The sequence below is a fragment of the Nycticebus coucang genome, chromosome Y, assembly GCF_027406575.1.
Source record: "Nycticebus coucang isolate mNycCou1 chromosome Y, mNycCou1.pri, whole genome shotgun sequence".
NCBI lineage: Eukaryota > Metazoa > Chordata > Mammalia > Primates > Lorisidae > Nycticebus > Nycticebus coucang.
The window spans coordinates 9071114-9086582 of NC_069805.1; the positions used below are offsets into that span (position 1 = coordinate 9071114).

Below are 15469 nucleotides of genomic sequence, written 5' to 3' on the forward strand. Positions count from 1 at the left end.
ACCATACCCTAAGGGTTACAGTGGCTATGATGTTATTTTTCACATCTGATAACTCAAGTTCTTAAAGTATCCCTTAAAAATTTCTTTGCAAATCTTGTGCATTTCTTCTGCCATATAATTTCATTTTTACTTTTTATAATTGTAAAAAATCTATTTGTATTTTGACTGAAAATACAAACCATTGCTGAATATTGCCATTATAAAATGTCACTGGATAAATAAATTTACCTTTTTAATCTTAGACTTTGTCACAATTCAGGTTAGAAAATCATCTTGATTGCAAATCAAGATATGCAATTCTCATTGTCTAAGGCCATAATTTGCTGCTTATGTGCTTTTTCTATCCGGTTGTCTTATTCTTAAGTTTCAAAGCACCTGGAAGTGACCTCCAGAGCCCTCCAAAGTGATTTTTATGTAAATTTCATGGTGTTATTTTACCTCATGCCATGTTATATATACCCTGTGGTATATTTGAAGATCTATTTCAAGCAATAAAAACAATTTATGTCAAAGCATAAAATATACATTTATTTATTTAGTTAGTTAGTTATTTTTAAGAGGAACAGCAGGCTTACTTGAGTGGGTATCAGAAACTTGAAAGACAAATGTCCAAAATTGAAAGTGACAAAGGTGACGTAGTCTTCAATACAAAGAAAATTTCAAGTCTCCTAATTGCAAAGTTTGAAGCATTCATCCCAAGGTTTGGATGTTCCTGTGCTCTAGGCTGATGCCATGACACTCTAGTCTGGAAAGAATAGTGAGAGGGTGTCTCAATAAAAATAATGAAATAAACTCCCATAGATTGTAAAATAACAACTCTATTCATATGTAGTTTACACACTTCATAATTCAAACATTTCAAGTATTAAGTTGAAGACTACACATTCATTCAAGCATCATTTGTTTGTTACTATGGAAGTTTCCCTTAAAATATAGTGTAGAGATATACAGGAAAGAAAAGAATAGAGAAAGCAAGCAAATGAAAGAGAAACAAATGGAAAAAGATAAGATAAAGTGAGGAATGGGCACCTGGATAACATCTGGCCATTTTTTATTCTTCAGAGATGGAGATTTCACTAGTGATAAAGCTAGTCTCCAATTCAGAAACTAAGACAAAACAACTGATGGGGACTCCAAAAGGACCAAACTGACAGGCATGAAGCACTACTGCTGGCTACTGACCATAGTTTAAAAAATATCCAAACTTCAAGAAGGGTAGTTCACACCTGTAATGATAACACTCTGGAAAGCAGAAGCAGGTATCCAATGTAACTGGACACTGGAAGAAAACCTGGACTCCAAGATGCTCAGGAGGGTGAAGCAATAGGATCTGATATACCAGGAGATTCACATTGCAGTTGGTCTGATGATGTCAAGGCACTCTACCCAGGAAGAAGTTCTCAGATTTCTTATTCTTGCATTAATGTGTACTCCATTATTTTGACTGTTGAAAAATATTCCATCGTGTAAATATATCAAGAAAAAATAAAATGATAAGTTCAGTAGGATGGAACAATATACCTTCCATGTTCATTCATGGTAACCTGTGTGGGAGCAGAAAGATAGGGTTGACTGACTCTCAAGAACTCTAATGACCTGGTTACTTTTTATGCTTTGAGCCTTTTGAGCATCTCAAATTTTGGAAAACATCTTTAAGTAGCTTAATTTAAAAATAGTAGTTCACCCTTTGAAAGCGTACAATTTTGTGTTTCTTATTGTAGTCACTAAATTGTACAGCTATCATCACAATCTAGTTGTCAACAGGTTCCTTTTAAATTTTTTATTGTATTATTAAATCATAGCTGTGTACATTAATGTGATCATGGGACAACATACACTAGTTTTACAGAACATTTGACATATTTTCATGAAACTGGTTAATTTAGTCTTCCTGCCATTTTCTTGGTTATTGTGCTAAGACATTTATATTCTACATTTATTGGGTTTCACATGTACCCTTGTAAGATGCACCCCATAGGTAACAACAGGTTTGAATGTGCCAACTTTATTATGTGGCACAAGTGCACCATTCCTTCGAGCCACAGGCAACGCCCTGAACCTTTTTTAAGTGTTTTGATGATGAAACGATGTTGTATATTATCAAAAGCTTTTTTCTGCATCAATTGAGATGTTCACGTGCTCTTTCTTTTCTATTTTGTTCGTGTGATGAATTGTATATCTAGAATTACGTAAATTGAGCAAGCCTTGAGACACTGGGATATAACCTACTTGGATATGATGTATAATTTTTTTGATGCATTGCTAGATCCTGTCTGCTAGCATCTTCTTGAATATTTTTTCATCAATATTCATTAGAGATATTGGTCTACAATTTTCTTTTCTCATTGGGTCTTTTCCTGGTTTGGAGATCAAGGAGATTTTTGTTTTGTAGAATGTGTTGGGTATTATTCATTGTTTTTCTAAATTTTGGAAAAGGTTAAATAATATAGGTACTACTTTGTTTTAAAGGTGAAATTTTGATGTGAATTAATCTGCTACAGGAATTTTCATTTTGGGGAGATTTTCTATGGTTGTTGCTCATAACTTGACATTGACCTGTTCAACATTCCTTCTTTTTGGCTAAAACTAGGAAGGTGGTGTTATTCCAAGTATTAATTTATTTCCTTCAGATTTTCATATTTCTGAGAATAGAGCTTCTTGTAATATGTATTCAGGATATTTTGAATTTCTGAGGAGTCATTATTTTGTCTTTTTCATTTCTCACTGATGATATTAGAAGTTTTACTCTTTTTATCCTGCTTAGGTTTGTCAAAATTTTTTTTCTATTTTTTATTGGTCTTTTCAAGAAACCAACTTTTTGATTTATTGATGTGTGGTATAATGTTTTATTTTCAATTTCACTTAATTTTGCACTAATTTTGGATATTTGTTTTCTTCTGCTCGGTTTGAGATTGGAATGTTTTTCTTTTTCCAGTTGTTTGAGATGTTCCATTAAGTTGTTAACTTCTTTTCTTTCCATTCCCTTGAAGAAGGCTTACAATGCTATAAATTTCCCTCTTAGGACTGTGGTTGTGCTATTACAGAGTTCAAGGTAATTCATGTATTTATTATCATTTTGTTTCAAACATTTGGTAACTTCCTTTTTAATCTCATCTATGACCCAGATATCATTCCACATAAGGTTATTTAGTGTCCATGTTTTTATATAATAATGCAGATTCATGTTGTTACTGAGTTCACATTATATTCCACTATGGTCCAAAAAGATTAAGGGAATAATTTTTTCTATTCTTTTTTTAGAGACACATTTGTAGTTTGGCTTCCTCAGTAGCGTGTTGTGGCTTCACAGTTCACATCAACCTCCAGCCCCTGGGCTTAGGCGATTCTCTTGCCTCAGCTACCTGTGTAGCTATCACTACCGGCACCCACCACAAGTCCCACTTACTTTTTGTTGCAGTTTGGCCAGAGCCGGGTTTGAATCCACTACCCTCACTATAGGGGCTAGGGCTCTATTCATGGAGCCACAGGTACCACCCAAGGAATAATTTCTTTTCTTTTTTATGATTATTAAATCATAGCTGTGTACAATAATGTCCAGTTTGGTGAAAATTTCTATTCTTTAAAATTTGCTGAGGTTAGACTTTTGACCTAAGATATAATCAATTTTGGATTATGTTCCACAGGCTGAAGAGAAGAATGTGTATTCAGTTTTCTTAGAATGAAAAGTTTTGCAGATGTCTGTTAAATTCAATTGTTGAATGGTTAAGGTCAAATCTAAAATTACTGTGATTTTTTTTTTTTCTTTTGCAGAGACAGAGTCTTATTTAATCACCCTTGGTAGAGTCCCAAGGCATCACACAGCTCTAGGGCTTAGGTAATTCTCTTGTCTCAGCCTCTCATGTAGCTGGGACTACAGGTGCCTGCCACAATATCTGGGCAATTTTTTGTTGTTGCAATTTGTCCAGGACAGGGTTTGAGCTCAACACCCTGAGAATATGGGCCTGCCACCCTACCTACTTATCAACAGGCACCACCCTTTGCATAGTTTCTTTTTGGAAGAGCCATACAACATTGTCAAAGGGGTATTAAATCTCCAGCTATTATGATACTGAAGAAAATCAAGTTACTAATGTCTGTTAAAATCTCCCTTACAAATTGTGGTACATTCTGGTTGGGTGCATAAATGTTAAAAATTGAATCTCTAGAATAGGCTTGTTTGGTACAGAAAATGTCTCACTGAAGATCCTCTCTCAAAATCCAGTTAGGAAATGTGTCCAGTAGTGTACTCCATACCTGCTGTTATTTATGATGGTCATAGGAAACAAAAGACTATCTGGAAAGTTCTAACATAACTGACCTCCATGCCTGGTGTGTCCAAAATTTTGTCTTCCTGACCACATAGGAAGTAGAAGAGTTATTTTGGGCCAGAATTTCAATACACAATGACTAATGAAAGTGATGAGCAAAAAAGTGTGCATGATTTTGGTGATATCTGCCAACACAGATGTTCAAAACAATCCTGACATAATCCCTATATGTCACCAGGCTGAGTATAGAATACTATTCAAAGCAACTGATAAGGTCATTTCCAAAGTTCAGCTCGTTTAATTTTGCCACCAATGACTACAATATTTCTGTGCTCTTGGAGGCCAAGTTGGGCTGATCCCCTGAGCTCAGGGGTTGGAGACAAGGCTAAATAAAAGCAATATACCATCAGCTCCAATCTCACACCTGATTTGTACTAAAATAGAAAAAGTTATAAAGGGTTTTGTGCCTTGTATGTAGTTCCAGTTACTCCAGAGGCTGAGACAGGAGGATACCATAAACCCAAATTTTGATGTAGCTGTGTGCTATTTTGATGCCATGACATTTTAGCTTGGGCAACAGATTGAGAGTCTGTTTCATGAAAAATGATACAAGAAAGACAGAAAGAAAGACAGACAGATAAAGAAAGACAGAAAGAAAATTTGTTAGGAACTGTTTCCAAGAGCCAAAGTATGAGAAAGTTCAGTAGGGAGATGGAATATGGGACTAAATTAAGGAGTAGATTTATTGTGGCCCTTGGGGGGAGCAATGAGTCAGGAGAAGAGGGTTTGGGATTGGCTCATTAGAAGATTGTCATTTGATCTGATGGGTAGAGTTTCTACAGCAATATCTTGTCGCTGGCTCCATCACATGGAGACAAGTTAACATTGGCCATATTTAAAGGATCCCAGTAGAATAAATGGATGATATACTCTCTATTTTGTAGTGTGAAAATATAAAGCCTGATTGGAGTCAATAAATCACTGTGTGGGCAGTGTCCAGTCACTACAAGAATCTAATATTCAAATATTCAGAATTACATAGAATCCAAAGGTTTGATTAATCGAGGTTTTAGGAGAACAATTTTCCTATGTGATAATAATTGTTCTTGTTGACATCTAATCTGGAGAAAAATTTCAAATATATATCCATGGTTAAAAGTAAAAATGAAGGGGAAGTTCTTTACCAATGTTTTGTTCTTTTGTGTACTAGACTGAGTCTTTTTTTTTTTTTTTTTCTCTCAGTAGAGCACTCTGGTATCATAGCTCACAGCAAACTTCAAGTATTGGTATCAAGTGAACATATTCCCTCAGCAGGGGCTCCAGGCACCTGCATAATAATGGGCCATTTTTTATTATTCATAGATGGGGATCTCACTAGTGCTTAAGCTGGTCTCCAATTCAGAAACTCAGACAATTCAAATGAGTAGGCCTCTTAAAGTGCCAAGATGACAGGCATGAAAGAACAATGCTAGACACCACCCATAGTTTGAAAAATATACCAACTTCAAGGTCTGGAGTGCAATAATGCTAACTCTCTTGGAGGTTGAAATGGGTGGTCCAAGGTAACTGGGTACTGTGTGGGGACAAGTGGATTCCAGAGGCTGAGGAGGCTCAGGCAATAGGAACTATTGATCCCAGGAGTCTGAGATAATGGTTAGTTCTGATGATTTCAAGGCACTGTAACAAGAAGAAGTCAGTCTCTGTATCAAGGAGAAAGAAAATGACAAATTTGGTAGGATGGAACAATGTGCTTTCCATGTCAATTCATGGAAACCAGTGTGTGAGCAGGGAGATAGGGTTGACAGTCTCTCAAGTACACTCACCTGCTGGGTAGTTTAATGCTGTTAGCCTTTGGAGCACCTCAAGTTTCGGGAAACAAAGTCAAGTAGCTTCATTAAAATAGGTAGTTCACACATTGAAATTGTTCAATTCTGTGCTTCTTTGTATAACACACAATTGTATAGCTATCATCTCAATCTAATTTTAGAACATTGTCTTCTCCCACCACACAAAGAACATCAATACCTACTAGCAGTTATTTTCATCTTCCCCATCACTCTACTCTCTTGCACTTGCCCTATACCCCTAACAGGCAATTGTCTTGATGTTTTCTTCTGGGTTCAGTCATACTCCATGTGTTCTTTATAAGTGGCTTTGTTCCCTTATTATAATATTGTGTGTGTATGTAAGAGCTACTGTCTGTGACCTAGAGTAGAGTAATTATCTTGCCTTCGCCTCAGCTCAAATAATTATCCTCAGCTCAAATAATTATCTTGCCTTCGCCTTTTAAGTAGATGGACTACAGGACCCCACTTTAATGCCCAGTTATTTCTTGGTTGCAGCTATAATTGTTGTTTGTCATACCTGGGCTGGATTTGAACCTGCCAATTCAGGTGTATGTGGCTGGTGCCTCAGCTGCTTGAGCCACAGGCATTTAGCCATGTTTTTAAGGTTCAGTCCTATTGTAACAAAGATTATGAACTTTGTTTGTTTTTACTGTTTACATTCCATCATGTGAATAGAGCACAATATATGTATACAATTTTCTGTAAATCACATTAGTTGTCCTGAAGATATTTCTTTCTCATATAAGATTTTTAAAATATTTTATAAACAAGATAAGTGTGGTCTGTCCAAAAGCCTTTTATGTGTCTCTTGAGGAGACTGTGTGGTTTTTCTTATTGTTTCTATTAATGTAGTGTGTTCTATTAGTTGATTTTCCCATATTGAGATAGAATGTCAATACTGGTAATCCCTTTTGGGATATGTGTATAAAATATTTTGTACGCTACTGGACTTTCTTTGCAAATAAACAGTAGCATATCTCTTATATATTGGATATTGCATTTCCCCATTTTTCCCCAGTAAAATACATTGGTATAATCATAGCTCGAAGAAATACAAGCTTCTGAACTCAAAAGATCCTCCTGAGTTTATGCTTTAAGCTGATGAGCGTATAGGCCCATTCCACCACTGCTGGAAAACTTCTGCACTTATTTCTTGGACAAGTGGAGTCTTACTACTTGTTTCATTCTGGTCATAAAACACTTAATTTACAGTAATCCTTCTGCCTCAGCCTCTGAAATTGCTGGAATTATAGGTTTCATTTATGGTGATCATCCATGCTTATGTTTTAGTGAAGGTTTTTCTCTTTTTCCTCATAGCTAATAGCCTGTATATTAAAATATTTCAACTCTATTCAGAAATAATTTACCAATTCCACATTTCACCCATTTCAAGTATACAGTTCAAGACAACACATTCAAGGATCACTTGCATAGTTTGTTTGTTACTAGGGAAGTTTCCCTTTAGTGTAGAGGAGAGAGAGAAAAGAAATGAAGGGAAAAAAATAATGGAGAGAGCAACCAAATGAGAGAGAGACAACTGGAGGTATGAATGATAAAGTGAGGTAAAGTTGAAGGGAGGGCAGGAGGGAATCAGAGAAAAAGAACATGCCCAATTTTAGTAGATTTCACCCATAATCCTAAACTTCTGGCACGCTGAGATTAGTGAAGTTTTTGAAGGAGGGTGTGCTGAGAATGGTAAGAGGAAGTGTCATACCCTGTCTCTACGAGAAAGAAAAGAAAATCATTTAGGCATTGTGGTAGTTACCTGTAATCCTGGTCACATGGGAGTCTTAGGCAGGAGGATTGCCTGTATCCTGGAGTAGTTGCTATGATCTAGGGTAAGGCTACAAGAGATGGAGGGAGTACTCTGGGTTTTGTGGTGTGCATGATTACAGTCATGAATTCACTGTATGGGCAGTTTCCAGTGACTACAAGAATTTAGAATATCTCAGAGTAGTTTTGGGTTGCATTTCTCTGATGATGAAAGATGATGAGCATTTTTTCGTATGTCTGTAGGTCAGGCACCTGTCTTCTTCACAGAAGCTTCTGTTCATGCCTCTTGCCCAAAATGAAATGGAATCACTTGTTTTTTGCTTAGTAATAAGTTTGAGTTCTCTGTGGATTCTGGTTATTAGACCTTTGTCGGTAGTATAACTTGTAAAAACCCTCTCCCATTCTGAGGGCTGTCTATTTGCTTTACTAGTAAGTTCTTGACAGTGCAGAAGCTTTTTAATTTGATCATATCCCAGTAATGTATTTTTTTTTTTTTTGTTAAATCATAGCTGTGTACGTTAGTGCAATCAGGGGGTACAATGTGCTGGTTTCATATACAATCTGAAATTACTCATCAAATTGTTCAATGTAGCCTTCATGGGATTTTCTTAGTTATTATATGTAGACATTTGTATTCTACATTTGTACAAAGTTAGTAAGTTTCGCCTGTACCCATTCTAAGATGCACTGTGGTGTGGCCCCACCCATTACCCTCCCTCCACTCTAACATCCCCCATCCCTTCCCTTTCCTTGGCCCTTTCCTCATAGGCTTGTGCTATAATTGGGTTATAGCCTTCATGTGAAAGCTATAAATTAGCTTCAAAGTAGGGCTGAGTACATTGGATACTTTTTCTTCCATTCCTGAGATACTTTTTGTTTTTGCAGGTTTTGGCTGGGGCTGAGTTTGAACCCACAACCTCTGGCACATGAGTCCAGTGCCTTACAGGGCACTACAGGCACCTGTGGCTCAAGGAGTAGGGCACCAGCCTTATGTGCTGGAGGTGGTGGGTTCAAACCCAGAGATACTTTTCTAAGAAGAATATGTTCCAGCTCCATCCATGCAAACATGAAACAGGTAAAGTCTCCATCTTTCTTTAAGGCTGCATAATATTCCATAGTATACATGTACCACAATTTGCTAGTCTATTGGTGGGTCAATGGGCACTTGGGCTTCTTCCATGACTTAGCAATTATTAATTGGGCTGCAATAAACATTCTGGTACAGATGTCTTTGTTATATTGTGATTTTTGGTCTTCTGGGTACAAACCTAGTAAAGGAATTACAGGATTGAATGGCAGGTCTATTGTTAGGTCTCTAAGCATTCTTCAAATATCCTTCCAGAAGGAACATATTAGTGTGCATTTCCACCAGCGGTGTAGAAGTGTGCCCTTTGTTCCACATCCACGTCAACATCTCTGGTTTTGGGATTTTGTTATGTATGCTACTCTTACTGGGATTAGGTGATATCTCAAATTAGTTTTGATTTGCAAAGCTTTTGATAATATCCACCATACCTTCATGATCAGAACACTTAAGAAAATTGGTATAGAAGGGACATTTCTTAAACTAATAGAGGCTATCTACAGCAAACCCACAGCCAATATCATATTGAATGGAGTTAAAATGAATCAGGCAAGGTTGTCCATTGTCTCCATTGCTCTTTAACATTGTAATGGAAGTTTTAGCCATTGCATTAGGGAAGAAAAAGTGATCAAGTGTATCCACATAGGGACAGAAGAGAACAAACTTTCATTCTTCACAGATGATATGATTCTATATCTGAAAACACTAGGGATTCTACTACAAAACTTTTAGAAGTGATCAAGGAACACAGCAATGTCTCAGGCTACAAAATCAACACCCATAAATCTGTAGCCTTTATATATACCAACAATAACTAACCCGAAAATAACAGTCAAGGACTCTATTCCTTTCACAGCAGTGCCAAAGAAGATTAAATATTTGGGAGTAGACTAAACAAAGGATGTGAGAGATCTCTACAAAGAGAACTATGAAACTTTAAGAAAAGAAATAGCTGAAGATGTTAACAAATGTAAAAACCTACCATGCTCATGGCTGGGAAGAATCCACTTTGTTAAAATGTGTATACTACCCTAAGCAACATATAATTTCAATGCAATCGGAGAAGGAAGTGACTTGAGAGGACAGCCACCACCATGAGTCTCCTTAACAAGCCCAAGAGTGAGATGACCCAAGAGGAGCTACAGAAGCAGGAGGAAGAAAAATTTAACACTGGTCCACTTACTGTGCTCACACAATCAGTCAAGAACAACACTCAAGTGCTTATTAATTGCTGCAATAACAAGAAACTCTTGGGCTGGGTGAAAGCCTTTGATAGACACTGCAACATGGTGCTGGAGAATATGAAGGAGATGTGGACTGAGGTTCCCAAAAGTGGCAAGGGTAAGAAGAAGTCTAAGCCAGTCAACAAAGATCGCTACATCTCCAAGATGTTCCTGCGTGGGGACTCGGTCATTGGGGTCCTGCGGAACCGACTTATTGCTAGCAAATAGGGCCCTCTTCCCCAGTGACAGCTTGCTCCCCCATCCTGTGAAGGCCTGCTCTTTGTGATGGGAATAATAAAGCCTTGTGGGATTTTTTTCTAAAAAAAAAAAAAAAAAAATTCCTACTAAAGCTCCTTGTCATGTTTGAAAGATTTTGACAAAATAATACTTTGTTTTGTATGGAATCAGAAAAAAACTCGAATAGCCAGAACATTACTCAGCAATAAAAACACAGCAGGAGGAATCATGTTACCAGACCTGCGACTGTACTATAAATCGATAGTGATCAAAACAGCTTGGTACTGGCACAAAAAAAGGGAAGTCGATGTCTGGAACAGAATAGAGAACCAAGAGATGAATCCATCTATCTACCATTATATGATCTTTGACAAGCCCATTAAAAACATTCAGTGGGGAAAATATTTCCTATTTAACAAATGTTGCAGGATGAACTGGCTGGCAACCTGTAGAAGATTGAAACTTGAGCCACACGTTTCACCATTAACTAAGATAGACACTCACTGGATAAAAGATTTAAACTTAAGACATGATACTATAAAAATACTTGAAGAAAATGCAGGGAAAACTCTTGAAGGAATTTGCCTGGGTGAATATTTTATAAGGAAGACTGCGCAGGCAATTGAAGCAGTAATAAAAATACACTATGGGGACCTGATCAAACTAAAAAGCTTCTGCACAGACAAGAGCATAGTAAGGAAAGCAAGTAGACATCCCTCAGAATAGAAGAAAATATTTGCAGGTTATACCTACAATAAAGTTCTAATAACCAGAATCCACTGAGAACTCAATTGAATTATCAAGAAAAAAAAACATGTGATCCCATCTCAGGGTGGACAAGGGACTTGAAGAGAAAATTCTCTATAGAAGACAGATGCACTATCTACAAACATATGAAAAAAACCTCATCATCCAGTAATGTATTTTTTGATGTTGCTTCAATTGCCCATAGTGTCTTCCTCATGAATTATTCTCTTAGGCCATTTTTTCAAGCATTTCTTCTACCCTCTCTCCAAGAATATTTATAGTTTCATGTTTTAAGTTTAAGTCCTTTAACTAGTGAGAGTCAATTTTTATTAGAGGAGAAAGGTGTGGGTCCAGTTTCAGTCTTCTTCAAGTTGCCAGACAATTCATCCAGCACCACTTATTGAAAAAGGAATCTTTCTCACAACTTATATTCTTAACAGGCTTATCAAAAATCAAATGATGATAAATGTCTTGATTCACCTTTTGGTCTTCAATTATGTTCCATATATCTACCTGTATATTTTTGTGACAGTACCATACTATTTTGATCACTATAGATTTATACTACAGTATGAAGTCTGGTAGCGTGATTCCTCCTGATTTGTTTTTATTTCTGAGTTTTGTCTTGGCTCTTCGAGGTTTTTTATGTTTCCATATAAAACAAAGTACAATTTTTTCCAGGCCTTTAAAAAAAATGAGAGAGGTGTTTTAATAGGGATTGTGTTGAATGTATATATTGCTTTTGGCAGTATAGACATTTAAACAGTGTTGATTCTTCTCAGCCATAAGTATGGTATATATTTCCATTTGTTAATATCTGCAGCAATTTATTTTCTCAGGGTTTCATAGTTCTCTTTATGGAGATCTTTTATGTCCTGTAGCCCACATCACAAAAACCTAAACAACAGATGTTGGGTGAATGTGGAGAAATGGGAAGACTTTTGCACAGCTGGTGGGAATACAAGTTAGTATGCTCCTTTTGGAAGAAAGTTTGGCGAACACTTAGGGATCTAAATGTAGACCTGCCATTTGACCCAGCAATTCCTCTTCCAAGTATATATCCAAATAACCTAAAATCATTTGGCAATAAAGATATTTGCACCCGATTGTTCATTGCAGCTCAATTCATAATTACCAAGTAATGGAAAAAGCCCAAGTGCCCATCAACCCATGAAAGGATAAATAAATGGTGGTATACATATATCATGGAATACTATGCAGCAGTAAAAAAAAAAATGGAGACCTTACCTCTTTTATGTTTACATGGATGGAGCTGGAAAATATTCTTCCTAGTAAAGTATCTCAGGAATGGAAAAAAAGTTATCCAATGTACTCAGTACTACTACAAAACCATTTATAGTCACTCACCCTTACATTTGAAAAATGAAACACAAGTTTAGCCTAGGATGAAAGAGGGAAGAAGAGAGGGGAGGGGAGAAATTTGGAGAGATAGTAGGAGATAGTAAGGGGAACAAACCAATGGAGCATATTGCAAATGCAAGTTGGATCTATCATGTGTAGAACACCAATGTTATAACACTAAATGAGACTAAATACAAAATGAGACTCATTTACTAAATGGGTAAATGAGATGAAAGTTATGTTGATTAGTGTGATGTAAGCACTCCAATTTGTCAAAGAATCAACACATTGAAAATGGAATAATTGTATTTATGATCTATGTACAAAAGACTTAATAAAAATGTGCTAAAATAGAAAATAAAAATAGTAAAAATAAAATAAATAAATACCTAAGTTAAGACAGGAAAATTAAAAATGGAAGGAAACAATAATAAAAAAATTTATAATATCAAAGTTTGACAGTTACAACAAATCCAAAGGCTTTACTAAGACAGGTTTTAGGAATACTATTTCCCTAAGAAAGAATAATTTCTCTGGTTGACATCTAATATAGAGCTAAAATTTCAAAACTATAAACTTGTAAAAAGTAATAATGAGGGGTCAGTACCCACCCACTCTGTTCTCTGGGACAGAGTCTAATTTTCATGCCCTCGGTAGAGTGTCCTGCTATCATAACTCACAGCAATCTTCATGTTTTGTCAAAAAATGAACATATTCCCTCAGCTGGTCATCATGGCACCTGCATAACATCTGGCCATTTTGATTTTTTCAGAGATGGAAATCTCATGATTTCTCCAGTTGGTTACCAATTCAGCAGTTGAGACAATCCAACTGACTGGGCCTCCCAAAGATGACAGACATTAAGCAACATTGCTGGCGACAAATGATACTTTGAAAACTATCCCTACTTTAAGGTATGAAGCATTGGTGCACACCTGTAATCATAGCACTTTCGGAGGTATAAGCAGCTGGTCTAATTAATTGGGCACTGTGGGGGGGGGCACCTGGGCTTCCAGATGCTCATGTGGCTGAGACAATAAAATATGTTTAGCCTTTGACAAACCTATGGGTCAAAGTAGTAGGGCACTGGCCCCATATAGTGGAGGTGGCAAGTTCTGACACTGGCCACAGCCAAAATGCTACAAAAAAAAAAAAAATCTCTTGAGCCCAAGAATTTGAGATTGCTTTTAGCCAGAAAGACATCACAGTACTCTACCCAGGGGAAGGAGTAGACAGTGTCTGAAGGAAAATGAAAATGACAACTTCAGTAGGATGGCACAATGGACCTTACATATCAATTCATGGTAGCCTGTTTCTGAGCATGGAGATAGGATTGAATGTCTCTCAAGTGTAAGCACGACCTGGATCTTGGGCTGTGTGATTTTGATTATTTCATGTTTTGCAAAACATTCCAAATTAGCTTTACTTAAATAAGTATTTTATTATTTGTAAGCATACATTCTGTTTTTCTGAGTATAGACACAGAATTGTACAGCTATTATCCCTATCTAATTATAGAGCATTATCTTCTCCACTACACAATGACAACTATACCTACCAACAGTCACTTTGATCTTCCACTCCACCCTCCCCCAACTGCCCTCTACTACTGGCACAGAATTCACCTTATCTTCATGTTTTTATTTTATTTTTAATTATTTTATTAAGTCAGATCTATGTACATTAATGTAATTATGGGTACAATGTGCTGGTTTTATATATCATTTCGTTTTTTTTTTTTTTTTGTAGAGACAGAGTCTCACTTTATGGCCCTCGGTAGAGTGCCGTGGCATCACACAGCTCACAGCAACCTCCAACTCCTGGGCTTAAGCGATTCTCTTGCCTCAGCCTCCCGAGTAGCTGGGACTACAGGCGCCTGCCACAACGCCCGGCTGTTTTTTGGTTGCAGTTTGGCCGGGGCCGGGTTTGAACCCGCCACCCTCGGCATATGGGGCTGGCGCCCTATGGACTGAGCCACAGGCACCGCCCTTATATATCATTTCAAATATTTTTATGAAACTGTTTGGAAGCTTATTTTTCTCATTCCTGAGATACTTTACTAAGTAGAATATTTTCCATCTCCATCCATGTAAACATAAAGTAGATAAACTCTCCTTTTTTTCTTTTTTTTTTTTTTTTTTTACAGCTGCATGGTATTTCATGGTATACATTTGCCATAATTTATTAATCCATTCATATATCAGTGGGCACTTGGGCTTGTTTAATGACTTGGCAATTATGAGTTGAGTTGCAATGAACAATCTGGTGAAAAAATCTTTATTGCCAAATATTTTTGGTTTATTGGATATACACCTGGATGAGGAATTGCAGGATCAAACAGCAGGTCTACATTTAGATCACTGAGTGTTCTCCAAACTTCCTTCCAAAAGGAACGTACTAGCTTGCATTCCCCCCAGCAGTGCAGAAGTGTTCCCTTTTCTCCACATCCACGCCAACATCTGTTTTTTTCATCATCTAAAGATTCCAAAAATTTTTGATGTGGGCTACTCATCTAACTCCAGTAAGAGTTGCCCACAGCACAAAATTTTGGTCTTTTTAGATGATGAAAATCTTTGTTGGTTGATTTGTTGGTTTGTCTTTTCATGTGTGTTTGTATGCATATTTTGACGTATGGTTCCTCTATGTGGCCAAGGCTAGATGTTTCTGGCCTAGGCCTACATCATAGCAACCTCAACTTCAGGATTCTGGCAATCCTCTTCTATTAGATTCCTATGTGACCATGACTACAGGTGCCTATTGTATATGCCTAAATGATTTTTCCATTTTTATTAGAGGATATGTCTGACACTTGCTCAGTGTGTTCTCAGCACCACCTTGTTCAAGAACTCAATTCGTCCCAGCATGCCAGAGGCCTGGAAGTATAGGTGTGAGACACCAAGTTTGGTCATTTACTTTGTCCGTTTTCCT

The 15469-nt window shown here is 36.9% G+C and overlaps 1 protein-coding gene across 1 annotated transcript; it reads left to right on the forward strand.

The window, feature by feature from the left end:
* The first annotated feature begins 10061 nt into the window (after positions 1-10061).
* Positions 10062-10429, forward strand: LOC128579162 (small nuclear ribonucleoprotein Sm D2-like). The gene has a single exon (XM_053581399.1). The coding sequence runs from the start codon at positions 10067-10069 to the stop codon at positions 10421-10423; it is 357 nt and encodes a 118-aa protein (XP_053437374.1). The 5' UTR covers positions 10062-10066; the 3' UTR covers positions 10424-10429.
* The last annotated feature ends 5040 nt before the right edge of the window (positions 10430-15469 follow it).

Bases quoted from the DNA above. Each gene is read 5' to 3' on its own strand.
- LOC128579162 (XM_053581399.1), top strand. From the start codon at position 10,067: ATGAGTCTCCTTAACAAGCCCAAGAGTGAGATGACCCAAGAGGAGCTA.